The 25,243-nt window shown below is 40.3% G+C and overlaps 6 protein-coding genes and 1 long non-coding RNA gene across 11 annotated transcripts; 5 read left to right on the top strand and 2 right to left on the bottom strand.

Annotated features, from left to right (window-relative positions):
- Positions 1–29: 29 nt before the first annotated feature.
- LOC109854814 lies at positions 30–5,526 on the bottom strand. 2 transcript variants are annotated; one of them, XR_002250248.1, is made up of 4 exons: positions 5,429–5,526; positions 3,852–4,407; positions 695–847; positions 30–189 (listed from the first exon to the last, which is right to left on the bottom strand). It is a non-coding gene; the product is annotated as an uncharacterized LOC109854814 (long non-coding RNA). The 2 variants fall into 2 exon arrangements; XR_002250247.1 differs by lacking the exon at positions 5,429–5,526 and having other exon boundaries at positions 30–176; positions 3,852–3,936.
- Positions 3,882–8,377, top strand: LOC109854813 (clavesin-2-like). 2 transcript variants are annotated; one of them, XM_020428288.1, is made up of 6 exons: positions 3,882–3,971; positions 4,937–5,152; positions 5,536–5,740; positions 6,214–6,337; positions 6,655–6,867; positions 7,045–8,377. In XM_020428288.1, exons 2-6 carry the CDS (start codon positions 4,990–4,992, stop codon positions 7,774–7,776), a joined length of 1,437 nt encoding a protein of 478 aa, XP_020283877.1. In that variant the 5' UTR covers positions 3,882–3,971; positions 4,937–4,989; the 3' UTR covers positions 7,777–8,377. The 2 variants fall into 2 exon arrangements, with proteins under 2 accessions (XP_020283877.1, XP_020283875.1); XM_020428286.1 differs by lacking the exon at positions 3,882–3,971 and adding an exon at positions 4,282–4,371.
- A 311-nt stretch (positions 8,378–8,688) lies between these two features.
- Positions 8,689–14,606, top strand: LOC109854841 (aftiphilin). Of its 3 annotated transcripts, none has more exons than XM_020428359.1 (8): positions 8,689–8,966; positions 9,641–9,752; positions 9,866–11,670; positions 11,856–12,068; positions 12,142–12,288; positions 12,366–12,426; positions 12,683–12,814; positions 13,000–14,606. In XM_020428359.1, exons 2-8 carry the CDS (start codon positions 9,650–9,652, stop codon positions 13,506–13,508), a joined length of 2,970 nt encoding a protein of 989 aa, XP_020283948.1. In that variant the 5' UTR covers positions 8,689–8,966; positions 9,641–9,649; the 3' UTR covers positions 13,509–14,606. The 3 variants fall into 3 exon arrangements, with proteins under 3 accessions (XP_020283948.1, XP_020283951.1, XP_020283950.1); XM_020428361.1 differs by lacking the exon at positions 8,689–8,966 and adding an exon at positions 9,022–9,254; XM_020428362.1 differs by lacking the exon at positions 12,683–12,814 and having other exon boundaries at positions 8,690–8,966; positions 13,000–14,605.
- A 434-nt stretch (positions 14,607–15,040) lies between these two features.
- On the bottom strand, positions 15,041–16,369 carry LOC109854848 (DNA repair protein XRCC4-like). The gene is made up of 2 exons (XM_020428395.1): positions 16,229–16,369; positions 15,041–16,162 (listed from the first exon to the last, which is right to left on the bottom strand). The coding sequence occupies exons 1-2, from the start codon at positions 16,358–16,360 to the stop codon at positions 15,383–15,385; spliced, it is 912 nt and encodes a 303-aa protein (XP_020283984.1). The 5' UTR covers positions 16,361–16,369; the 3' UTR covers positions 15,041–15,382.
- A 331-nt stretch (positions 16,370–16,700) lies between these two features.
- LOC109854849 (THAP domain-containing protein 4-like) lies at positions 16,701–17,667 on the top strand. The gene is made up of 3 exons (XM_020428397.1): positions 16,701–16,792; positions 16,926–17,330; positions 17,420–17,667. Exons 1-3 carry the CDS (start codon positions 16,781–16,783, stop codon positions 17,546–17,548), a joined length of 546 nt encoding a protein of 181 aa, XP_020283986.1. The 5' UTR covers positions 16,701–16,780; the 3' UTR covers positions 17,549–17,667.
- A 90-nt stretch (positions 17,668–17,757) lies between these two features.
- Positions 17,758–18,759, top strand: LOC109854850 (THAP domain-containing protein 4-like). Its single transcript, XM_020428398.1, has 2 exons — positions 17,758–18,503; positions 18,607–18,759. Exons 1-2 carry the CDS (start codon positions 18,102–18,104, stop codon positions 18,718–18,720), a joined length of 516 nt encoding a protein of 171 aa, XP_020283987.1. The 5' UTR covers positions 17,758–18,101; the 3' UTR covers positions 18,721–18,759.
- Positions 18,760–19,754: 995 nt separating this feature from the next.
- LOC109854842 lies at positions 19,755–25,055 on the top strand. The gene is made up of 4 exons (XM_020428363.1): positions 19,755–20,195; positions 20,273–20,335; positions 21,251–21,413; positions 21,494–25,055. The coding sequence occupies exons 1-4, from the start codon at positions 20,125–20,127 to the stop codon at positions 24,497–24,499; spliced, it is 3,303 nt and encodes a 1,100-aa protein (XP_020283952.1). The 5' UTR covers positions 19,755–20,124; the 3' UTR covers positions 24,500–25,055.
- The last annotated feature ends 188 nt before the right edge of the window (positions 25,056–25,243 follow it).

Below are 25,243 nucleotides of genomic sequence, written 5' to 3'. Positions count from 1 at the left end.
GGCGGCGGCGGCGGCGGCGGCAACGACGATGTATCTGCCGTGGTCGACAATACGCGAGTGAAACACGATCGCAGATTATACACTTTGATGTCAGGTAGCTGGAACACTCGGTAATGGAATGCATTTTTTCAAATACAACCTTGAAGCGGAGAAACGAAATGTGGGCGCTGCCTTCTCTAAAACATTTACCTTCAAAATTAAAACCTCATTAATGGCAAATTTTTATGCGTGGTGTTTCGTATAATAAATACTTTTTTTTTAATCGAAAAAACACGCACGCATTGTGACAACAGTATTAAAATTTATCTATTGCGTCATCACGTAGATGTTGCACACAATTATATTATAGTTTGTAAGTATTAATTATTAGTTTCTAATTACACATGAAGAGTTTTGCACTGCTAAACATTTCTACATTTTTTGTACATGTGTGCGATATGAGAGAGATGGGTCACTGCAAATTAGGTGAATTATAATCTACTCCCGGATATAAAGATAATTTTCTCGTCACAACACGCACTCTGCCAATTCAAAGTGTAAAATATAATTATCTAAATGACTTGTGACTTTTTGGGGCAAACAAAAAACAGAATTCGCACTTATTATCGCGCATAAAACGTAGAAATGTGGAAAAAAAAAAAAAATTCAGAATCAACAAAATAATTTTTTTCAGAAAACTCTTGGAAGTACTTACTATATTTCTTTTTTCACATTTCCAATAGCAGTAATTGAAGAAACATTCACTTAAAATTGCGTATAACCTTTGATTGTGTTGACGTGAGTGTCTTTTGACAATAGACCAAATGTGTCTCAAGTTTCTTATAAAAAATTATGAGAGTAAAAGCACCTAAAAAAAAAGAAAAGAGAAATGGCATAAGTTTTGTCGAAGAGAGCACAATAAAAAATGAAAAGAAATGTGTAACCTGCGCAAATGTTCCGAGGCAAAATTGAACAGTGATCGGTTGAAACATTGGTTGCCGTGTACATTTGCGCATTTATCAAGTATACCGAGGTCGGTAATGTCAACGTTCTCTAATTACCATCGTCAATTAACGCAGAATTTGACATTATCGACAAAGCGAATCGATATAAATAAAAAAAATCAACTTCAAAACTTTATTGATTCTCACGCTAATTATCGTTCTAAAAAGAAGTTGCAAATTATCGTTACAATTTTGAACAAAGAAACACTGCGTAATTGAGACATTATTAAAAAAGCGCTTTCGGATACTCTTATCCTTTTGAAACGTGGCGAACGTGGGACAAGAAGATTACATGTAAAAAATGTAGTTTTTGCATGTATAATTGTTAATGATTATTACAATCGCTAGCTTGCACATCGATTTGCGTAATCTTACGTAATGCGCGCTATACAAAAAGTGACGTGGAAAATCAACAAAGTTCGAACGTCTTTTTATCGATTTCGTTACTGTGTTACGCGATAGGGATAAGAGACGGTCGCTCTTCGGCGTTCGATCAGTTCGCTATGTAGCTATATAGTATAGTTTCGCATCCGTCGTTCGATCTTCTAGTCACGGCCCTGACGATGGTCATCGTCATTCGTGTTCATCGAACGGCCGTCTCTTCGCTCACGGCCGCGAGCAGCCAACGACGACCAGCACAGTGTCACGTTTTCATCGCGACGATGCCGCTCGCCATATTTCGAATCGCCAGTTTCGCGCCGGACGTTTCGTGTGACGTTGCCGCGCACTTCTTCCCCGACGGTCCGATATAAATCGACTCGCGCGCAACTTCACTCGCGACCCACGCGTTCTGCCACCATCAAATTAATCGGATCATTCCCGGATCATTGATTGCGCGTTGCGTTTTGTATCATCGCGTTGTGCAATTTGAATTCAGCTCTGTGCTCAATTTCCGAGTTGAAGCGGCTCGCGATCGCGCGGCTTGGACTGCGAGGTAAGAAAAAGCAACGATACAAAGTCCTTCCGCGAAAATCTTATAGCGGAGTCAATTTTCTCACGTACACGCGCGTGTACAATTGAAGAAACAGATTTTGTTGTATTGTTGTGATTTGTATTGCACAAACACTATTTTTTTATGTTTAGTTGAAAACTAATGATACGTTTGTTATCTTGACCATTAAATTGTATGTTTTTACACTCAAATTAGAGCAGTTCTTCTGTTGTTGAAATATTTATTTACTATTTAATATTCATTTTACAGGGTTTGTTATTTGAACAAAACAACACTTTGACGCGTCAATGTTGGAAGGACCGATGTAAAAATTTATTTCAAGAATTATATTCTAAAAAAACTACACACACGGATGGGACACAAATGACGTAGATGCGATGTAAAAATTCTAATCAGTCGGTCGCTATCGTTGGCCTATAGGAGTAATATCGCCGGCTTTTTATCAACGCCGGTTCAGCCGCGAATTATTTACAGTTCTTTTAGAACGATAAAACTTGGTTTGCAAACGAAGGCGCGGCGGCATATTAACATCTCAAAGTGTGTTAAAATTTCACACATGTGATAAATAAAAAAAGAGATTTGGTTTAAACTTTCAAATTCAAATGTTAATGAAAGATTACGACGATATTTATTTATTTATATTTTAATATGCCAAAACCCATCATCAAATAATGTAAAATAGTTGATAGTTTTTTTACGTTTTTTGTATTATACGTTGAAAATGTACGATGGATTACAGAGATTGTAGGATATTTTATTTTATAGTTTTTCATGTGCCGGTCGATGGAGTTTATTTTATGGACGAATGTTACGATGAACTCTCTTTGTACAAGTGGTGGAAACACAATTCCTTATTGCCGCGCCATATCGCGTTTCTACCGTTACATTACGCAACTTCTTCTTCCGCGGACGCGTTATGTGTGCTTAATACACCGTCAGAAATCGCGCACCGCACAAAGAAATATGTGTTTCAACCGCGCGAGCCGGACTTCCGTATATTATTTTATAAAATAAACGAAACAAATTTCTAAACGATCTTTTTCGGAATCTGTTTTACAAAAAAAAAATTTTTTATGAAATAGATCGCGTGTCCGAAATTAAACATCATCGATTTTGCAAGATTTGTTTCTCATTTGTATTGACTCGTTCTCGTTATGACGACATATGCGGAGGAATGCGCAATACATATAGTATATACTCGCGAAAAATCGCTTTCCGAACGACGGTGCTCTCTGTGTGTTTTTTCGCGCCGCTATTGTTTTACGAGATAAAGAACCGGATGATGCGCGTCTGGCAATTTTCTGCGCACTTGCAAATTGTGACCATAAGTTGTGTCGGTAACGTGTATTGTTACATGACAATGCAACATGTGAACAATATATAACTGAAGGAATTTAAAGAGAAAATTGCGATCTGTATATTTTGAAATTTCAAATAACACAACAAAATTTAGACACTCTTACGGATATAAATTTTTAAGAAATTGTTGCGAAAAAAATGTTGCCACAGCCCGAAGTCGAGAGTCTGAAAACTTTCCACTTTCCAAACAAAGCAATTATTTATTAAAACACAATTAATACTAGAATAATTAAATATTCATCAAACTGATATAATAAAATTAGTAGCCTATACATTCACTTCTGGTTGTTCTAATGTTAAGAATTCATCGCAGTTATTAATGCAAAAATAATATTTATTTAATGATGTTTCCTTAAATCAACTTTTGGTCTGAGTCATCGTCGGTACACATTAAAATATTAAAAATTGAGTGATCCGCTCACAATCTCGTGCAAAGTTGAATGAATCATTTTTCGCTTATTTTTATTCGATCATTAATTACTTTAATTATGTATAATTAATGAAGTTACTAATACCAAATATATGTTTCTTTGATTGTAGTTATACGACCTGCTTACCTCTCGATAGCGTCTCGGTGTCGCGGCGCATTGGCCGCGCTCGTGAAACGATATCTCACTGCTGGACCGCAATACAATTTTTCGGATGACAATAGCGCGGCTTACAAAAACCGCTCAGTGGTGAGTCAGCGTCAGGTCGGTTACACAGGCTTCGTTCTCCTCTCTCTTATGCTGCGTCTCTCTCTTTTCTCTCTTTCTCTCTCTCTCTCTCGTTCGATTCTCGCGGGGCCTCTTTCCGTCCTGTTTCTTTTTCTCTGGCGCAGTAATCCCTCCGTGCAAACCGGGTGGTTGCCCCCCGCTCGCCGTTCTCTCTCTCTCTGTGTGTTTCTCAACACTCCACAAGACTTTCGAACGAATCGGACACGGTGCGTCAAGTAACTCTTCATCGTTGCACGCAGTTCGCCTGGCGTGGACTCGCGCAGGTGCATTCGTTGATTTCATCCTCTTTTGCGTCGCGGTCACAAGAGGGATCAAACGCGAGAATCTCCCTTTAGGATTCCAAAGGACACTCGCGTGCATCGTAAGTAACATGGTATACCTGTGTTTCCTTGCGTTCCTGTATGACAAAGCGAATATCTTTCATTTCGATTTTTTGTACTAAAAGAAAACTTTGAACCCCAAGCTTTTGTCTGAATGAATGAATGAATTATTATTTAACGAAATGCTATAACCGCACAATTTTGCACTTCATTTCAATTTGCGCTCTGCTATCGATTGGTGTTTCGAAATGACTGATCAATTCTAGTCGGGTAAATTATTAACACGAAGGGATCGCAAATCGATCTCTGTCTTTCGCAAGGTCATGAGAAACTTTCGCGAAGTTAATTACCACAAACCGGTCAAAAGAACCGACACGCCTCGCCGTGACATACACAAGGATAATACGCTATGAATCATTCTTGGAGCATTGAGCCGCGCACTCGCAGAGGAATTTACGTTTCTATTTTTGTATCGCGAACTTAATGTGTCATGTCAAAAAGACGTTAAAAAAATTATATAAATATAAAAATTAAATTTGAAAAAAATTTCAAAAATATTCGTACGCAATAAAAAATTAATTTAAATCTTGCTTTTCGATGTTTCAGAGATTGTTGACGCGTAAAAACAAAAAAAAACAAATAAAAACGAAAGACACAAAATGGCCGAATACTGCGAATATATGTGGTTCGATTCCGCAAGAGGTCACAATAACGCCGCCTTGGCGCGTAGCATCTACGAGGAACGTGGTAAGCTCGATAAGCGTGACAAACAACTGGCCATTAACATTGTACGAGCTATACTTCGACACAGGCCGGATGTAGGTGAGACGGAGATACATATATATTCACTTATCAAGATATATCTTTTATCTGACCATCTTTCTTTGAATTATTTGAAGATATATCTAAAAAAAATGAGTGTTTTTATTAATTCTGTAAATTCAATTAAAAAGTAACAAAATTAATAAGAAGTGCATAGCCTATAGAGTTTTTATTTTGTTTCTTTATCTATTCATACATTTAATTTTTATTTTATTTATGCAAAAAACAAAAAAGAACTATTAGTCGAAGGATATTAGATTATGTCTGACACATTACCTTGTCCTCCCCGGAGTCGATTCCCTCATTCGAATTACTTCCGGTCGTGTGTGATTCTCCATGGTATTTACAATGACGACCGGTCCAATCTGCTTATGTATTCGTAGACCTGGAGAATTGCACGGACGAGTACATCACGCGCTTCCTGCTGGCCAGGAAGTATCGCACCGAACAGGCGGCGGCTCTGATAGTCGCTTATCAGGCGCAAGTGTTGCATCGACAGGATATCTTTGGCAACCTCACGGCCCGAGATCCCGCGTTGCAGCGCGCACTTCGCGCGGGTATACCGGGTGTTTTGCCCGCGCGCGACAGGTACGATTTCCTACAGATAAAAAAACGCATACAAATTTATTATTCGCAAGTGTAGAAACGCTTGGAACGTGCCATTCGCACTGCGTCCTCTTAACACGTCTCAGAAGTTTTGAAAATATACGTGGTGCTGTTTTCGACAAAGACACTGCTAACATTATAAATTATTTTTAACAGTTTGTACACGTACGTCGGAATATGCGCGATATAAAATTTTATAGTTCGTTCAAATGTTTCAAAGAGTACGCGCAATACATTATCTTCATATTTGAGATGATAAGTATCGTGAGATTAATATTTGAAAACTGTAGGTGTTAAACGAAAAAACTTTAATGGTTTCAAATTATTATTTTACTGAGAATAAACATTTAGTTTTAATATTCTTCATATTTAATATTAATATATTTTATGCGTGGATACATACACATATAATTTTTTACATGTACATTTATTCTTTGTACCGTGACTCAATACAGGAAAGGCAGATGCGTGCTGGTTATTTTAGCGTCGCAGTGGGACCCTACAGCCGTGCCCGCATTATCCGTTCAACGAGCCATTTTCCTAGTTCTGGAAATACTTATTCAAGATCCTCGTAATCAGGTGCGCGACAATTATTATTTAATAGTCGACTGGTTGTCGTTATTTCACAATGTCAATGTTATTCGGTTCTTTAATTTTTTTATTTTAAACTTATATTATTCAATTTGTTATGTGTTACGAAGATACTTGTTACATAAAACGCAGGTATTTTTCTTTTTTAAGAATAAAAAATATATATTATTAGCAACCTGAATCGCGAAGGATAGTTGACGTTATTTTATTTCTACCTACCAGAGTCCGGATCGACGTCTGTTTCTGAAACTGGAATTATTATACGCCGCCTAGACGTTTAACAACCTATGCTTCTTTTTTTTCAGCAAGCCGGTTTCGTCGCCGTGGTGGACTGGAGCGGATTCTCGTTACGACAGGGTAGCGCGTTGGGCGCAGCAGCTCTGCGAAACCTAATAGCTGCTCTACGTGGGCGATTTCCTGCTCGATTCAAAGCGATACACTTCCTCTCGGCGCCCCTCTATGTTCAGGCAACTCTGGCACTGGTGAAACCGTTTCTAGATGAGAAAACTCGTAACAAGGTTTTGCACAAATACATAATTGATTCTTATTATTATAAAATTACATGCACATAATATCTGTGGAAAACGAGTCTGCAAATTGATGTATATGATAAAATACGTTTTTTTTTTGTTTTTCTCGGCATTTGCACAAATATAATCGTCAGTCGCAAAAAGAACGTTCGTTTTTTTTTCCAGATTTACCTGCACGGCAACAATCTCAGCACGCTTCACGAGCATCTGCCGACGGATATTCTGCCGGCGGAACTCGGTGGAACGGGGCCGGCCTTCAACCCGGGATTGTGGGCCGAGCCAGTTATCCGCGCGTCTATGAAAGACGCGGAGCAGCTCGCCGCCGCTAAAAAGGAAAAAGAGCAGCAGCAGCAGCAGCAGGTTGACGAAGCTAACGAATGCGTACAAGAACCGGCCGATCTTCGATCAGACGTATCGAAAACCACAAACGGCAACGAACGCCAGACCGTCAGCGACGCAGGAACGAACGTTCTAACAAATGCAGGCAAAACATCACCGAATAATTCCACGAAGCGCTCTTCTGGGAAAACGGCTCAAACGGATGTAGAAATGAACGTAATAAACACGCGATCTGGCGGACACAAAGAGACGACAGGAGCGACGAGTCACGACGAAGATAATGTCAAGGAGAGATTGGTGCACATCGAACGGGTCGGTAACAACAACGACGCGAACGAGACGCGTTATTCCGACGATAGAACCGATCAGCTGAAGAACGCGGATGACTTCTCGTTTCTTGACGCGGAGGTCAATTCGAACGAGTTCGAGATAATTTCGAACAGAATTGGCAGCGAGAGCAGCAAAGACAGCTCGTTAGACAATAGACTAGAAGGAAAAGCTCTTATCGTCACCGGCAACAACGAAACACCGTCAGAAGAAACGAATCTCATAACGTAACGCTGATCTCTGTAGATTTAGATTTATTTATCGTGGTGTACTTAATTGATAGGAAGTGAAGAGATTTTTTTTTCTTTTTGTAAAGCAAATCTTCTCAAACGGCTGCTCGAAAATCTTGCTGATAGAGTTACTATTTTTTAAGGCTTCCTAAGACTCGGTAATCTAGAGGAAGGTGCTTTTTTTTCTGGTTGCGGATTTTCCCTTTGAAACACAAACGTGAGACGTGCCGAAAGTTTTATATTAATCTCGTGAAATATCGCCGGGAATGTTTTCACACTTAAAATTTTATTGTAAAAGATTCGAAACAGAAACGAGATAAAAATGTTTCTCTATTTTTCTATGATCGGTTTTTTGATAGACGCTATTATCACATACTGAAAAAAAAAACTATCGCATCTGCTTTGCGAATCAGATACAAAGGCAGCGCGACGTTTTCCTACCAAATTAATTTAAATAAAACGTACTTAGGAAAAACGTTTTCTTCCCAAAAAAAAGTATTATATGTATTTAAAAAATTGAAAATATTGTTCTCCATACTTAATAAGAATGAAATGTCATTTATTTTTCCAAATGACTTATATATATAATATTTATTATCGAGATAAAATATATATATATATATATTTTATATATATATGTATAGAGAAAAATTCATGTAATAATAAAATATACACAAACATATTTACGTGTATATAATAATAAAGCAGAATGTTTATATGTCTATATTATACAATATTCCTACAATGTTTTAACAATTTTTATAAAAGTACGGATTATCCTTGTTTAATGTTTTTTTTTTTTTGCTAAAAATCCTGTACAAAAGTTTATTACTGATATGGCCAAAATTGTATATATCGGTAATAAATTTCATTTCAACGAACGTAGCCGACATTAGACCAGTTCGTTGCGCGCGCCATTCGGTTTGTGTCGCGCACGCGCTCTAAGCGCCGACCAGAACAGGTGATGTTACGTACCTGTGGTGATGTCTCACGATCATCGTCATCGTGCGTATCGGATCGCCGCGCACGATCTGCTTAGACAACGCGACATTCGACTGTGATAATTGCTGAGCCTTCGTCGCGTCCGTGCGATCGCGAACACTGCAAACACGCCGTAATGACTTCCGCGATGACGGACTCGAGATAAAATCGTGCGGAAGTCGGGCGCTCCCGAGAACACAGGAGGCACAGGTAATGGTCGGTGGTGGATTTTCAAAAGCGACAGGTAGTGGTACCTCGTCGCTCGTTCGTCACTTTCGACAATCGCGGCGAATTGCAAGCGCGACGTGACGTTCTCGCGCGTGACTCTTCGTTGATTTTTCCGTCGCGGAAAATCCCCGCAAATGTCTATCTCGGGAACCATACTTAACCTCAATTGCGTTTGACATATGTAACTGGCGCACGTACGCAGAAAAAAGGGCATAATTGTAAACAAAGTTTGTTGGGCGCGATTGAAAGTAACAAGGTTGATGATTAATTGTACGAGTTTTAATTATATACAATAAACTTTGTGCAATGAAATACAGCACTTTGTGTGTATTTTTATAGTTTTGCTTATTTTTTTTGTTATAAGTTTTGAACACAGATATAACTTTTGTTTCTTTAAACAAATAGCAAAACAATGAAAGTCCAAACATTGTTGTTTGAAAGAATTTGTGACTTATTGAGACGCGACAGTGTGAATATTTTGGTTTCTTGTCAGTAAAAATAAAATTGTTTCCTACAGATTGCTCAATTTGTACTGAAAAGTTGTATTTGCTTAAAGTCAAAATAAAATAGTCGCAATGTAGCAGCTGCTATATTTTCTATATAACTTTTATAATAGATTATGTAATTTTAATTTGTGTATCTTATTGATGTTTTAGAGGAGAATCATGGCTTTTCCACCCTTAGTCAGTTCTACCCCACCACCGTTGGATAACTTTGGGGAGTCTGATGAAGATGAATTTGGAGACTTTACAGCTGGTGGAATAGATGGTACTTGTGCACAAATTAGATTTAGCGTGTCTATATATACAACACACAAATCAATATTTCTTGTCTCTCTCTTGCATTCCTGTAAGTTGTAGAATTCTTATATCATGTTTCAGGTTTATCAATTTCATCCGAGTCTCCGCAGAAAGTTATTACTCCGATACAAACACCAATAGCGTCGCAGAATGTATCTCCTAGAATAAACGGTATTAATAAGTCATCAGTATTGGACAGTTGCCCTAAGATAAGCGAAGCCTTAAAATGCGGCGTGATCGACGAGCTATTGATCGTCGAGAAGACGACGGACAGTGTAAGCCACATAAAACTGAAGGACGATAGTAGCATATTGGAGAACAATTTCGACGAAGCTAGCGTAACAGACCACAATGCGTTAGATTTATCTAGGAATTGCTGCGAATCGTTTAACATTGGCAATAGCGTTGATCACGTTTGTACTCAGAATGTTTTAGCTAAGGAAAATTTTGTTGATACAGATGTAATTAGTAGTAACAACAGTAGTTTAGCCGATAGCGTAAAGACGGTCAGCGAGCAAGAGATATCGTCGAACGGTCTGGAGGCGAACGATGAGGCGGAACCCGCGAGTCTAGATCTGGAGGATCCCGCGAGCACGCCGGACATTCTGCAGCAGCTGGACGACGATTTTTACAATTACGAACAGTTCAAAGATACCACCGAGTGGAACAATGATGGCACTTGTGATAAAAAGGCGGATATAATTATGACGGATTACTTGAACGATAACAAGCCTAATTCCGTGGACGCGGAATATAACGTGATGTCGTATAGAGACAAAGACGACATCAACGACGAGTCCGCCTTCATCCGCGACGAAGAGACGATTTCTAGTTTCGTCACCTCGCAAGAATTCAATCTGAGCGGCACGGATGTCTACAATCAGTCCGATTGCGAATACAGTATTGCACCGAAGTACATAGAAATGTACGACGTGATATCCGATAGCGAGACGAGCGCCAAGAAGTCGAACACCCTGCGCGATTCGTTCGGCTTTGATTTCACCTTCGACGACACGTCCGTCAAGGAGAAGTCAAATCTGAATTGCGCGTCTGTACACACGCCTAGCGAGGATATAAAGAACTCTAATGTGAAAAGCGACGAAAGCACATTTCCCGTTAGCTTTTGTGCCGATGCAAACAATGCCGTACAATCAAAAGTGAGCGAATATGCAGAAACGGAGAATCAAATTGTTCAAAACGCGAATGTAGATAGAGCGAACGAAGAAGTTCCTGTACACAGCGACAAAGTGATTGAGAAAGAGCGTGAACTGCGTATCGTCGAAAACGGTCTCGATATGCACGATTTCGATAATTCCGATTTCACAGAGTTCATGGAACACAGAAATTTCGACCACGTGTCAGGATTGACGATTAGCTTCGATCCCGCGTCCGGTGACTGCGAAACAGTACAAATTCACAATTCACACGCATCTTTAACCGAAACGGCGCACGAATTTTCACTGAACGAAGGTGCCTCACTGCCACCCATTACTACCACCCTTGATTGCGTAAGGGACAAGATTAATCTTACGAGTGATGCGAGCGAAGAACGTGCCGCGTACAAGAGCGATGGTTCCGTAGTGTATTTCGACGATGACGAGTTTTGTGATTTTCATTTGAATAAGAGCGATTCGGCAGCGATCTCCAATGTGCAGGAGAGTTGCGCCGGTTTTGAAAACACGGGGCTCGACGACGATGAGTTTGGCGATTTCGCCAATTTCTCGAGCGCGACAACGGAATGGAAGCCCGACGTTGGCGAGGAATCGGAAGTGCCTGACGACAACGACGATTTTGGAGACTTTAGCAATTTCGAGACATCCGCGAGTGTAGTAGAGGCACAGCAGTTTAGTTTGCGAGAGTCTATATGTCGGATAGAAAACAAGAACGTGAGTTTAGGAATGTGCAATACAAGATAATAATATATTATAGAACTAGTTTGTGATTAGAAAATTGCTTTGCTTTTTTTTTAGATTTAGAATTTTAATCTGTTTTATATTTACTATATTGTAGCATGTTTTAAATATTTTGTTATTGATATTTAATTAATTTATACAATTGAAACAAATTTCAGGCCGCGAATAAGATAGAGGATATAATAACAAGTATGTTTCCCGATGTTCCTGAAATTCGCGAAGTCGAGTTAAAATCTTTAATAGACAAATCGGACGGCGTTTGGCAGAGTGTGAAGAGCGTGGAAGAAACCAACGCTCTCACCTATCAATGGGCGAACAGTAGTAGTAACAACGTTCTGCTGAACGCTCTCGGCATCGATTCCAGAAACATTGTGAGTACACAATTCGTCATATTTTTCACGTATCAGAAGACTGACGGTAATAATATTTGTTGGGAAATCGAAGCTGTTCGGGCCGAGGTGGAATCCGAATATACCGAGATTTGCCGCGAATCTCGGTTTCACCCCGTTAGAGCCGATTAAAGCCACCGAACCCTCGCAATCCTCTGCATCATCGAGCGCTAATAAGGCGCAAGGCGCAGCGTGTTCAGATGTAAGTTGAAGTTTTAAGAGAATATTTATGTGAGTAAAATTCACGCGCTAATTAATAATTGTAATGTATCAAATTAGGAAGTACCTGCCGCCCAATTTGATTGGAATAGTTCTGGCCTTGTTAATCCTCTAGATGGTAGTAAGTACTCATTGTAATTGTACATGTAACTGTGTGTGTGTGTGTGGTTGGAACTTTGCACTGAAAGATAATTTATTTTGTGACATCTCTCTGTCTCTCTTTCTTGTATTTCATACAAAAAAAAATTATCTTTTATCGCACATGCGATAAAAGAGACAAGTATTTTGTAAGTAAGAGCGATTAATGTGCTGTTATGTATACAGTCAGAACGCGCGTCAAACTTCGTTTCTAAATGTTGCGATAAATAACAATGCAGGTGGTGGTGGGTTATCTGCTCTTCTACCTTTGGACTTGTTATGTCCATTTGATCCTCTATTAACACCTCACTGCTCTACACATTCCGAATCTTATCATCAGTCAGCTTGCTCAACGAACTCTGTTTATTACTGTAAGTGCTCAAATTGTAAAATGCTTCTTCTCTGTCCTTGCACACGTATATATTTATCATTCTTATATTATTATCTTAGATATTTAGTAAACTTATATCTACGGCTTGGCTTTAGGTACTTGTAGTATTTGCGAAATTGTTGCTACTGCAATTTTATCAGCAACCAATTCTTGTCACTTGTACAGATCCGGAGGCAGTTGCACAAGAACCAAATTATCAACATGTAAAATCGCAATGTCTGGCCGACTTGTCCGACAATTCGGCGAAGCAGCAAAAACAACCCCCAGCGTCCAAAATAATAGAACCGTTGCCGGGACCCTGCATATCGGAGTGGAAGAAAAAGATCGAACAGGACTTTGATGTTAAGCAAAAAAACAATTTGTCGTATAATAAGTCGTTGAAAAGTGTTCCGCCGCTCAACAATAAGTCATTACCCGCGAGCAATAACGTTACTAAGACGTACGAGTATCACAGAAAGACGTCAGTAAGTAGGCGAGAGAACGCGCAGAGTGCGGAGAACGTGGTGATGGATCGATACGGGCGAGCTATGACCGTGCAGACAGAAACCATGAAGGTTCTGAATCAATTGCCAGACCTCTCGTTCCTGAGCGCGAGAACTCTGTTGTTCAATCGCGAGCAGCGGCAGATCGTGCCGGATCTGGGTGCTTTGATAAATCGGAAGATGCCCGGCTGAGTAACATCGGTCTGAATGCGAGTTTGAAAGGGCATATACAGGAGTGAGGGAGAAAGTAATCTCTTCTCTCTCGAAAAACTTGTTGCAAGTCGGACGTTTCCTAAAATGACCCGTGCAATCAAAAAAAAGAAAAAAAAAACATACTTCTGCTACCTTTCAAACCTGTGTTCAGACCAACCTCTGGCCCAATCCTATTGGCTCTTCCACGTCGGAAAAAAAGAATTACACGAGACACACTGTGTACGTGAAACCAACTTTACTAATACATTTCGCTTGTGGCACCGAGCACTTTGAAACATTCCGAACCATCGTCGTTTTTGTGATCGCACCACTAATGTTGTTAATTTTCTTCTTTTTTTTTTAAGAGATGTTCTTACTCTCCGTTGTGCAATTCTAATTTACTGTTACGTTCGATCGTTTTTAGAAACTTATAGCGCGCAGGTTTGTTCTGTTCGACGACCGCGTGGGTTTTGTTAGAGTAATTTTTGCATTCTTAAAACCCTAAGCATTCACATTCGGCTATGTTCTAGTCTCTACAGTTTTTAAAACGGTAAGTTGTGTATGTATTATATATGTGTATACGTTACATCCGTTCGGTGTACATTTTCGGCGATAATTGCTGGCAATCAGCTCCAAAGTATTATATATATATATATATCCATTCGTATTGTATATTCGAAATTTCATCTGCACCGACGTTCCGGAACATTCGGAATGTTACGTGTGATTATCTCCGTACGACTTTCATCTGCTGCAGATTCAAGCAAAATATTCCTAATCACACATAGAAAAAAAAAACACACACACACTTAATTGTTCAAGATACAAAAAAAAAATAAAACTATCCACCTAATCGTAAGTCAATTATCGTAGATTGACGATAGAATTGATATCTGTAATGAAACCGTCGAGTGATATATCAAGTAATATCAAATTCGCTTGATGCTTTTATTGCACGTTTTGAATTTCTACTACGGAGCCTGTTGTACTTAATTATAAATATATATATATATATACATATATATATATATATATATATATATAAATCTTGGTATTTGCATATTTGATCATTAGTGAGCAAAAACGATAAAAGTGAATAATATTATCAATATCTAATTTCGTTATTTATTAATAATATATTGTAATATATTTTATGTAAAATATTGTGGATAAAAAAATGCAACATTAATACATAGGCAATCTTTGACGATCGAATGGTTGTTTTTTTTTTTTTTTAACACTTCTGTGAAATCATTTTTATTGTATTTTTTTCAAACTTCCCGATCTCGATCCTAATTCCTGAAATCGGATTTTTGTTAAAAACTTGAAACATTTATAAATAAAACTACCATCTTTACCATTAAAATATTCTTTTATTAAAAGATTTATATAAATTCTTTATTCGATCAAATCTCGGTTTTACAATACAAATCACTAATTATACGTTTTGACTAATATAATTCCATATTGTTAACAAACCATAGAATATTTATATATATCTATAGATATTTATAGATATCTATAGTTATATATAAAATATATATATGTGCATATTTGGTAATTGTCATCATAAGTAAAGACAAAATGCTAAAACTCACAAAATCAATTTTGTATAATATATTACTGAAGTGTAAATATTGTATAATACACTAAATTTTTTGGACTAGATCGCTTATTTAAATTTGGATTTTATGTAAATATATAATTGATATCTTTCACATAATGTACATTATTCAAATGTACATTTTTTAAATATATTCTTTTGTAAATATAAACATGTAAAAGTCACACAAAAAAGAAATATCCGAACAAATATTCATTATTGCATGAAATCATCTTTTAGATATAAAGATGAGAATGGATTTATGTTGGGTTCACTTATCATCGTTAAGAAACATATCATCATCAGAGTTTTCTTCTTTAATATTAGAGATTGTTGTAGATTCTATTTCTTGACACATGTCTACATCTTGCAATGTTACTTTACTAGTTGAAGGCTCAGGGCTTGCATTTTTACTGAAAAAGGAATTTGTATATCCCTTAAAGTTCTCCATGTTGCTATTTGGTATAGTTTTAGACTGACTCTTATAATTGGCAACGCGTTTTCTTCTAGCGGATGATTTAGCATTACTGTTAGGTCTTGTTTCATCCACCATATCAGATTTCCCACTTTCTTCATCAGTGCTTTCGTCATATACCGATTTTATTTTTGGTTTGTTATTATCAAGAGCTTCCTGGAGCTCTCTAATTTTTCTCTTTTTTGCATTCAGAAGTAGAATAAATTTCGCGTAAAGATCCTTCTCCATAGTTTTCTTTTTATTTATTATCTCATCCAATTCTGTTATTAGTTTTGCGTTGCGATTAATCAGGACTTCGTTCTCCTCTTCCAATTTTACTCTTCCTTCCTGACATCTTTGGTAAAGCTCTGCCAATTGCTTCAAAGTGTCAGACACTGTCAATACATTTGAAAGAGGACCTACCCGTATCCGTCCTCGAATCTGAATAGTCTCCTGAATCCACTTGAACTCATCGTCCTGAAGAAAGAATTGCACATCTGTATCCTTGCCAGAAAAAGCATCTCTGGTCTTCTCCAAGTATGTCTCAAAAGTCTCTTCTAAATTGTGTAGAAAGTAATTGGCGTTCTCTATGTGCATCTATAAAAAAATGAATTGTACATAACAAATTATCGTTAATTATCACACATACAAATGTGTACATACCTCGCCACTCAGTGGCATTGTGCACGATCTCAATAATATTATTCTGAAGTGCGTGTTCTCCCATTCCGCGTACAATGTAAACTCGCTCTTGTCCACTTCATTCACCAGCTGACTTACGCTCACGTCAATCATGGTATTTAAATAACCCAAACAAAACCAAGGAAGTCGGATCAAGGGCCGTATATTCGATTTAAAATTTATATACAATTAATTAATACATTCTCCGTTTATTTTTTGTCATAAATATAAAACACTCAAAAATATAAATATGCATTTATACATGTAAGGAAAAACGACAGAGGAGGTTAGCGATATGCGGTGACATGTTCGGACATGTACCGCGTCTCGTGTGCTCACATGACGTGTGATGTGGTGTGTGTTATCAAAGTAACGCGTAGTACTTCGTCGGAACGTAAGAGAGAGGGGAAATGTCGGTTGGCGTTTTTTCAAAGAGGACGAGAGATAACAGGAAGATTTACGTAATTCATAATTACAGTATATTGTATATACATAATCGCTGTTGGTGATTTCCAGTGGATTTAACCTTTCTTCATGTTAAGGAAGGTTTGTAAACTTCTATCTATTTTTTAATCATTTTTAATTCATTTGAATGTAAACTCAAAAATAAAAATATCTTCATCGAATTGCAGTTAGCTTATTTTATGTATATAAATCATTATTTGAATTATATGTAAAGCTGTCTGAGAAGAGAATGCCTTCAGTAGTGCACAAATTACTAGAACCACTAGCTTGGTTGCAAGGAACATGGAGAACGGAAGATCCTGCTAGTGGTTCATATCCAACTATTAAAGATTTCAACTATTGCGAGGAGATAAGCTTTGTATCAATAGGACAACCTATGTTTAATTACACTTCACGAAGTTGGCATCCGGAAACAAAAAGGCCTATGCATCTAGAAACAGGTTTTTTGAAGGTGTATGAAAAGATTAACAATGAAGATTCCACGAAAGTAGAATTTATCTTGGCACATAATTTTGGACTATCTACTATTGAACAAGGTTACATAAGCGAGAAGTCAATTTACTTAAAGACTAATGGTATATTGAAAAGTGAAAGATCAAAATCACCTCACGTGACAGAAGTAAGTTTGATCAATTCTGTAATTTTTAGATTTACATAACATTGTAATATCGCACTCTAATTATGTATTCCAAACATTACGTTTTCTAGATAACCAGAGAGTACAGATTGCTGGACGATAATCATTTGGAACAGGTGATTCACATGGCTACGACAAATACTCCAACTCTACATAAACACTTGCTGGCAAAGTATGTAAAAGTGAGTGAGGAAACATAAAAGATGCGGAGAAGTGGTCAAGTTTTGCGATGTATATTATTATATTTGTTTTCTATTATACAAACTGTATAAACTTTGTCGGTATCGCATATATGGGAATAAATTCTAAAGAAACGGAAGAGATGCACACGCTAAATCAATTATTTGTTATCTATTAATCTTCGCGTCAACAATGACAGCATCATCGGTGACGAGCATTATTTGCAAATTCAAATACCGTCCATTTCGAGTATCGTCACTGACAATGCTTGCACGCGCTTTTATTATATAACAGTTTAATAACACACACGTGACGTGTTTTTTTCGACCAAGAATCACAACTTCCGTACGAGTAATATTGCGAATCATTACGTGATAATGTATTATTTTGCATAATCTCGCGTGGAAAAGTATAAATACATGGACTTGCTTGCGCAGCAATTTCAGTATATCTGTACCACTGGTTGTGTTTCATCGTGAACACGCGCGCGATTGTGACATCAACGCTGCGATAATCTTATACCGCTGAATCTATTGAGTTAATTGTCAGGTAGCTTGACAGCTTCGCGCGAAGATGCAGATGAAAAACTTACCGTTGAACGAGATGCTGCACGTGCTGGCTTGGTTGGAGGGCATATGGATAACGGACGAGCCCGCGATCGTTCAATTTCCGACCATGAAACAGTCTATGAACTATTACGATCAGATAAACATTACGTCGTTGGGCCAGCCGTGGCTGAATTATGTCGCTCAGAGTTGGCACGCGGAAACTGGGGATCCGATGCATCGCGAGACCGGTTTCGTTCAGATCACGTCGGACAACAAGGTCGCCTTCTATCTGATAAACCCCCTAGATATGGTTACGGTTGAACAAGGCGAGCTTACGAACAATAACATGACCATTGACTTGAAGAGCACCAAAATAGTGTCGAATATTGGCATGATGAAAATACCGTCTTTTTCATCGGTAAAAGAGGTACGGGTTCACATTTCTCTCGCTCAAAGAACGAGTTCACAACTATGTAGATATTAGTTTTCAAGATCTTTTCCAATTTAAAATTTAATTGTTTTCAACACAGACACGTCGAGTCTATAACTTCGACGGCAATAATCTGGAACTGATCTTCTACATGGCGACGGAGAAGACACCGGTTTTGACGGAACATTTGCGCGCGAAATACAGAAAGATGTGAGAGTAAATATTCGCGAAAGGGACACAGAAAAAAAAAAAATATCGAAGTGGATTAAAATTCGGCTGATGTTTTTCGTGGTAATTATCTTGTCTCGGCTTAATTATTATTGTGAAATAGAACACAAATAAAAAGTTTTCAGAAAAAAAAATCCAACCATTTCTTCCCCAGATGCGAACCTACTTATTGCGCGGGAGGTGCATTTTTAACTGCGATTAGCGTAATCGGCGATTTCTAACGTAGTCATAGACCTTCTCTCGTTTTGCTCTGCCCAAGTAAATCAACTAAATGGAAGGTCGGAGGTCGGCACACAATTATTCATGGGAGGAAATTCGCGACTGGCACGCGACGTGACCGAGAACTGCGCTGAAAACGCAGTATTCTTAAGCGCATTCCTTATTCGCTCGATCGATGCGGGATTTAGTTGTATATGTATTTTGTAACAAAAAACCCCCGCTGTGTGTAATATGACTTATCGATTTTGTAATGCACTCCGCATTGCCGGTGTCACATCCATGGAAAACCAAAAGTGCGACTCGACTCTTCTTCTTGCCGTTGCGATCGCGTGACCCGTCAGATTAGCGCGAAATGAAATTCGAGTGAAATGAAAACTCGAAATAGAAATTTTGCTACGGAGTTTCCGTATCGAGAAACGTGTGGCGCAGAATCTGTACTATGGTAAATTATATATCGCTCCACAAAAACTTAATTTTATATTTAACTTTATTATAAAAATATAATTTGAAAAAAAAAAAAAAGATTCCCCTTGAGATTAATTTTTTTCTTCTACGCGGATTTGAGAGTTTCCGCGTCAATCGCGGGGCAAACGACGTGAATTCGCACGCGTTTCGTAATATTGCGAGATTCGAATTATAATAACGGTCGCTCGTAGCTTAGTCGCACGAATTTCCTCAGCCCGCAAACGGGGTAGGGAAATGTAACACCTGCGTGTTTACCCGCTGAAGCAGCAGCAGCCTCGACCTGCCCGTGGCGGAGCCGACCGCGACAGTTGCCCGCTGCGTTGGCACGACGAAGGATCGTTCCCTCGTGCGAGAGGGGCTGCAAGATATCAGAAACTGATCCGCTCGACTATCTGTTTACCGGAGGTTTTCTTTACCGCGCCTTTCTCCTAGTTACAGGACCTAGTTAGATTTTTTTAAAATATATTTAAAATTGTTTTACGATTCTCTAACCTCCAGTTGCGGAATTTATTCGAATTTGGTTCGAACAGATGTTCGACAGGTGCTCGAAGCGTCGGAGTGTTCGGCCGTGAAAATTGCGTCACGAGCGCGCAACTTTAAACGGTACCGCGTCGCGCGCAATATCATCGTTTAAATCGATCGCGCGTATCGACCGCCTCTCGAATGAGCTCGATTGTTTTCTCGATCCTCTGACTCGGCGCGCAGCATGGCGTCGCTTTATGGCGGTCATGACTACTACAGGAAGATGTTCGAGCTCCAGGAGAAGCTGCGAAAGAGGCGAGTATATAATGCGTTTCACGTTTTAAACGCGGAAAATCGATATCGATTGAATGTTGTACGAATGAATGTTGCAGCGAGGAGGAGAGAATACGTTTGGAGGAACGATTCAACGTGCTCGTGCGGGATTCTCGTAACAGGTGAGAGTCTTTAATCAAATTTCTTTCTTGACCGTTGAACAATCTCTTATTTTTTAAATAATAATTATTTTGTAAATAATAATAATAATCGTAAAAATTGTATTATACGCACTGAAGTGATTTTTTGAATGTCAGTTTTGAACATTTTTATCACGTACTTCGTTGCAGAGCTCTTGGATATTTTAAGATTACGAAAGTTAGAGCAAATTGCTTTGCAAATTCGCGCACGTTGCCGCGACGACGATGATATTTCTGTCTAAAATACTCGATATCGATTCAGTGGCAAGTCCCGGTTCTACGGAATGTCACGATCAATATAAACACCACGCGAGGGATAATTCCTTTCTTTCGTGGTCGCCGACGTATCTCCGCTCAGGTTGGAGGTACGGGAATTCCGCTCTCTCCCTCGCGTTGTTTACATGTCCCGGATTCGTGTCTGGTCGAGACATATCCGAGCACCTCATTGATTTACAATGAGACACGAAATACAGCGTTTCATGCGCAGCTCCGCTTTAAGAGACACCACCACGGTTGTGTGTGCATTAGCTTTTTATACTTTCGCGAAGACGCGCGCGACCTTTCGCCGCGGTTCGTCGCGTTTTTCGCGAATTAATGGCTTCAACTCATCCGATTATCCGCTAATTTTCGAAACAATGTAAACCATTTGTATTTTTGTTTAGTTTCTAACACGTACAAAATAGTATTGTAAATTATTTATATTGTTAAATATTGCAGTATATTATTATTATATTTATATTAAATTATTTGCGATATGAGAATTTAAGTATTTGTTATAAATTATGTTTCTCGTCACAAAAGTTGTGTCCGAGAATCCGACGGAATTTAAATTACAAAAGGCCGAATGCGGAGGAATTACAAAGAACAAAACTGGTTTTTTGTTTTTTTTTATCGCAGACACGAGACCTGTATGAATCGTTTGCGCATGAGATACATACAATATATGGAGGAACAACGTACGAGAGACGAGAGGAATCACAAGTTGCTCGCGGCGCTGGACAAGGTCATGAACAAGCTCGCGCTTATCAGCGCGAAGAAAGACAGGCTCAACATTCTGAGGGTGAGTGTTCGCCGTTAAGCGAGGAAAATAGCCGGCAGGTTTTCTATATAACGAACGAAAAAATCTTGGCCGCTTTTCAGAAACAATACGAGACTCATCTGCTTCGCGTTTACGCCAATCGCCCTGCGCCCGGTAGCGTTACCGGGGACAGCGGCATTGCGAGCCAAAACGAGGACAAGTACACGAAGAAAATCGCGGCGGCGCAGCCAAATTTCGCGGAAACAAAGAACGTCTCATCGCCGCGGGTACATCCGGGAGCGTCCGTTTTTCACCCGGACCAGTCAAGGTCTATCCACGCGTCCAAATTCCACGATCAGTCCGTTGTAAACGGCGCTTTGTTAAATAACTCTCCGATCTTCGTATCCACGCCAACAGGTGCGTCCCTCGATTATCGTCAAGGCTCGTATGTTCCGCAAGCAACCCAAGACTACGTCTCGCCGATCGGTCAGTCATCGAGCGATCGGCCGATTCGTCAGGTTCACCCTCAGACGATCACCGTGTCGACCGCTCGTCCGTACTCACAAACAATATCCGGTTTCGATGGGATCGCGTCCCGCGGTCTTCAAGATATTCCGAACATCAACGTTCGCGTTCCGTATGAAACCGTTCCGGTCTTGTCAGAGCAGCAGATTCGGCCCGACGACGTTTCCGTTAATCGATTCTTCAAGGAGCACGTGGAGGCGGTGCAGGCCGCTTCCGGTCTCTCGCAATTTCCTGCCGAAAAGATGACGAGATATGAAGAAACATCGCCCACTTCGCGACAGTTTCTTTCTCCAGCTTCGTTTCCGTATCGCGATGCCAACGCGATGCCGTCAAGTCCGCGATCGCAGATGAGAAGGTACGATATGACCGGCACTGAAGCCGTCGAGCCCACTTCGATCACCGCGAAGTCGAGCATGTATCGAATCGGCGACGTCGATCCGCTGCCGGGATACATGGATTACACTCTGACGAGTCCGCGACAGTCCGAGGAGGGATCCGTTCGTTCTCTCACCAGCGACGACGTGGACGACCTGATAAAGCAAAACGAGCACATGATGTGGACAAACGTGGACGTCACCAGGACGACTCCACGTCGTTCATCTCCCGTCCCCGAGATGAATAAAGCGAATCTAGACGAGAATGGCAAAACGACAGCTGTGTTGGAGAACGAGCTTGATCGATACATCAGCAACATTCGGAAGCTGCACCGGGAGCACGGCGTGCCGAGCTTGGACGAGTTGGACCACGAGCAGAACACCAGCGGCGATCTTCTGAACGTCACGCTGTCAGAGGACGCCCTGGAGCTTTCGGCGGAAGAACGCGCGAGGAAGGAACGAGTGCCCGAGGAGATGGGCAAGGTTCTGGCATTGGCCGACGATCTCGTGACCAAAACGGCAGAGATCGCGCGAGAAGATAAGGACGAGCAAACCGACCGCGATAAAGCATCCGCGGTAGATAAAATTAGACACCACAATGCGTCGAAGTTTGAGGAAACTCGCGAAGGACGCAAGACTTTGGTAAAGACCGAAATCAGAGAAGACGTTGCGGAACATTCGACGAAATTAGAGCAGCCGCGCGATGACGTGGAGATCGCGAAAGAGAGCAGAAACAATTTCGCGGACGATTCGACTAAAGTGCAGGCGCGCAATCAAGAAGCGTCTGGTGCAGAACAAGTCGACACGAAAAAGTCCGCGAATAACAGACCGGAAATTGATCAACGGAAAAATGTACAAGAAAAGATGGATCTACTCGATCTTGTCACCGGCGAGGAATCGGATATCGAGGGAATATTCGACGTCGCCGAGAAACTGGAACCGTGGAACATAGAGAGCGTGGAGAAACAAGTCCGAGAATTACGCTTGAACAATTCGGATCGAGAGAAAACGGGAAAAGAAGTCGAAGAGACGACGGATGCGATCAACGTAATGGCGGATGAATCGCGCAGTTTGCCGCAGTTAGTCGAGCAAAGCGACGTGAAACGAAACGGCGAAACGGAAAGAACGCCGCAGGACGCGCTTCCTCAGCCGGAAATAGAAACGAAAAAGTCAGACACAAGCGAGGGAAGCGAGTCCAACGGGAGAAACGAGGACAATAATAAAGACGCAATCTCTTCTCAAGTTTCTTCCTCCGAAACTTCGAACGAGAATCAACATCAAGAGCCTAAGACCGACAATTCCGCATTGCAGATAATTAAAGAACCAACTGGCGAATCAAATGACATTGACAACAGAACGCAAAATAACGAGGAAACGACGAAGCCGACGGAGATCGTCGATCAATCTGAAAAAACTTACGAATATGAGCAAGGATACGTCGAGGATCCGAATCAGCAGCAACAGTACGAACAACAGGATCCGAACGAGCAGTATCAGTACGAGCAGAACGTACCGTACGAAGGAAACGGCAACGAGGAGTACAACAGGTATACCGATCAGGGATACGCTCAGGAAGGTCAGGAATACGTCGAGTACGTAGACGGCCAGTACGAACAATACGCCCAGGATCCCAATAATCAGCAGTACCAGCAGGATCCTAATAATCAGCAATACCAGCAGGATCCCAATAATCAGCAGTACCAGCAGGATCCCAATAATCAGCAATACCAACAGGATCCCAATGATCAGCAGTACCAGCAGGATCCCAACGCGCAGTACGAGCAGGATCCGAACCAGGCGTACGATTACAATTACGATCCGAACCAGGAATACGCGGCCGATCAGCAGTACGATCCTAATCAAGGATACGGCGCCGATCCTAACAATCAGGCGTACGATTACACCGAGCAGACGCCTTACGATTCCAATCAAATGTACGACAACACGACGTACGATCAATACAAGGAGGAGCAACGCATCGCCGATGAGGGCGTCGTTGACGTTGTTCACGAGGAAGAAAAACCGGCAACGAAAGAAACCTCGCGGAGCGAGACAAATCCGGCGGAACGTAAATCAGACGAGGATAAACCGCGAGAAGAAGACGTTGATACAACGAATCAGTCGAGGAAGAAGAAGGACGTGATAAAGTCTTTGCTGGACTCCGACACGGACACGACGACGATCGAGAGAAACGCCTCGAACACGGAGAGCGACTTCGATTTCAATTAAACCGAAACGCTATAGCTGTAGATAAACTCCTGTTGATAAGGACACAAGTGTATTGCGCGATTCGAAGAAAGACGCGCGCGCGCGCGAATCTCCGATTATACATATGTACACATTAGTGAGAGCTTTACGTTCGATTTGTTCAAGGGAAGCGCATTCTCCGGATATTAAACTTAATCTCAATTAGAATTTTAATCAAAGTCCTCGAAGCGAGAGAAATTTATTATTAGTTTCAATTGCGAGGTTTTGCTCTTAAGTCAAGCGCAGAGACGAACGATCGAAATCATGAAAATATAATAACACACAATAGAGTAGTGTAAAAAACCAATACATAGTTTCTCTCTTTTTTCTCTCTCTCGAGTGTATGCGAAACATATGTATCGAATTACATAATTTGCTCATCCATGATCTCGTTTGAGAGTTTCAGTCTAAGGCCAAGTTCACAGCCGTGTGCGACGTGAACTGTTGAACCCTCCAACAGCCAATTAGCCCGCCACGTGTCCTTTCGCTTTTATATAACGTACTTGACGTATATATACTTGACGTATATATATATACGTATATGTATACACACACACACACACGTGCCGAGACGCAAGCTCTTTCTCTCTTTCGTCCCGGCGCGACGAGAGATCTCTCGCGTTCTCGCATAATTAGCGTGTGGCACAAGGGCGGCAGTCGGTCCGCGCGCGACGATATGGATTTTCACCGGCGTCGACGACGAGGAGAAGGAGAGTCTGCGCGCCA

This window comes from Pseudomyrmex gracilis, unplaced genomic scaffold (assembly GCF_002006095.1).
Source record: "Pseudomyrmex gracilis isolate BER0280 unplaced genomic scaffold, ASM200609v1 scaffold_74, whole genome shotgun sequence".
NCBI lineage: Eukaryota > Metazoa > Arthropoda > Insecta > Hymenoptera > Formicidae > Pseudomyrmex > Pseudomyrmex gracilis.
Note: the sequence above shows the minus strand (reverse complement) of the source record. Positions and strands in the feature narration are given on the sequence as shown.

Bases quoted from the DNA above. Each gene is read 5' to 3' on its own strand.
- LOC109854813 (XM_020428288.1), top strand. From the start codon at position 4,990: ATGGCCGAATACTGCGAATATATGTGGTTCGATTCCGCAAGAGGTCAC. The intron at 5,153-5,535 runs GTGAGACGGAGA...ATGTATTCGTAG, and splicing joins TCGACACAGGCCGGATGTAG to ACCTGGAGAATTGCACGGAC. The intron at 6,868-7,044 runs GTTTTGCACAAA...TTTTTTTTCCAG, and splicing joins ATGAGAAAACTCGTAACAAG to ATTTACCTGCACGGCAACAA.
- LOC109854841 (XM_020428359.1), top strand. From the start codon at position 9,650: ATGGCTTTTCCACCCTTAGTCAGTTCTACCCCACCACCGTTGGATAAC. The intron at 12,069-12,141 runs GTGAGTACACAA...GGGAAATCGAAG, and splicing joins GCATCGATTCCAGAAACATT to CTGTTCGGGCCGAGGTGGAA. The intron at 12,427-12,682 runs GTAAGTACTCAT...ATAACAATGCAG, and splicing joins TGTTAATCCTCTAGATGGTA to GTGGTGGTGGGTTATCTGCT.
- LOC109854848 (XM_020428395.1), bottom strand. From the start codon at position 16,360: ATGATTGACGTGAGCGTAAGTCAGCTGGTGAATGAAGTGGACAAGAGC. The intron at 16,163-16,228 runs GTATGTACACAT...ATTTTTTTATAG, and splicing joins CAATGCCACTGAGTGGCGAG to ATGCACATAGAGAACGCCAA.
- LOC109854849 (XM_020428397.1), top strand. The intron at 17,331-17,419 runs GTAAGTTTGATC...TACGTTTTCTAG, and splicing joins AATCACCTCACGTGACAGAA to ATAACCAGAGAGTACAGATT.
- LOC109854850 (XM_020428398.1), top strand. From the start codon at position 18,102: ATGCAGATGAAAAACTTACCGTTGAACGAGATGCTGCACGTGCTGGCT. The intron at 18,504-18,606 runs GTACGGGTTCAC...TTTTCAACACAG, and splicing joins CTTTTTCATCGGTAAAAGAG to ACACGTCGAGTCTATAACTT.
- LOC109854842 (XM_020428363.1), top strand. From the start codon at position 20,125: ATGGCGTCGCTTTATGGCGGTCATGACTACTACAGGAAGATGTTCGAG. The intron at 20,196-20,272 runs GCGAGTATATAA...TGAATGTTGCAG, and splicing joins CAGGAGAAGCTGCGAAAGAG to CGAGGAGGAGAGAATACGTT. The intron at 21,414-21,493 runs GTGAGTGTTCGC...GCCGCTTTTCAG, and splicing joins ACAGGCTCAACATTCTGAGG to AAACAATACGAGACTCATCT.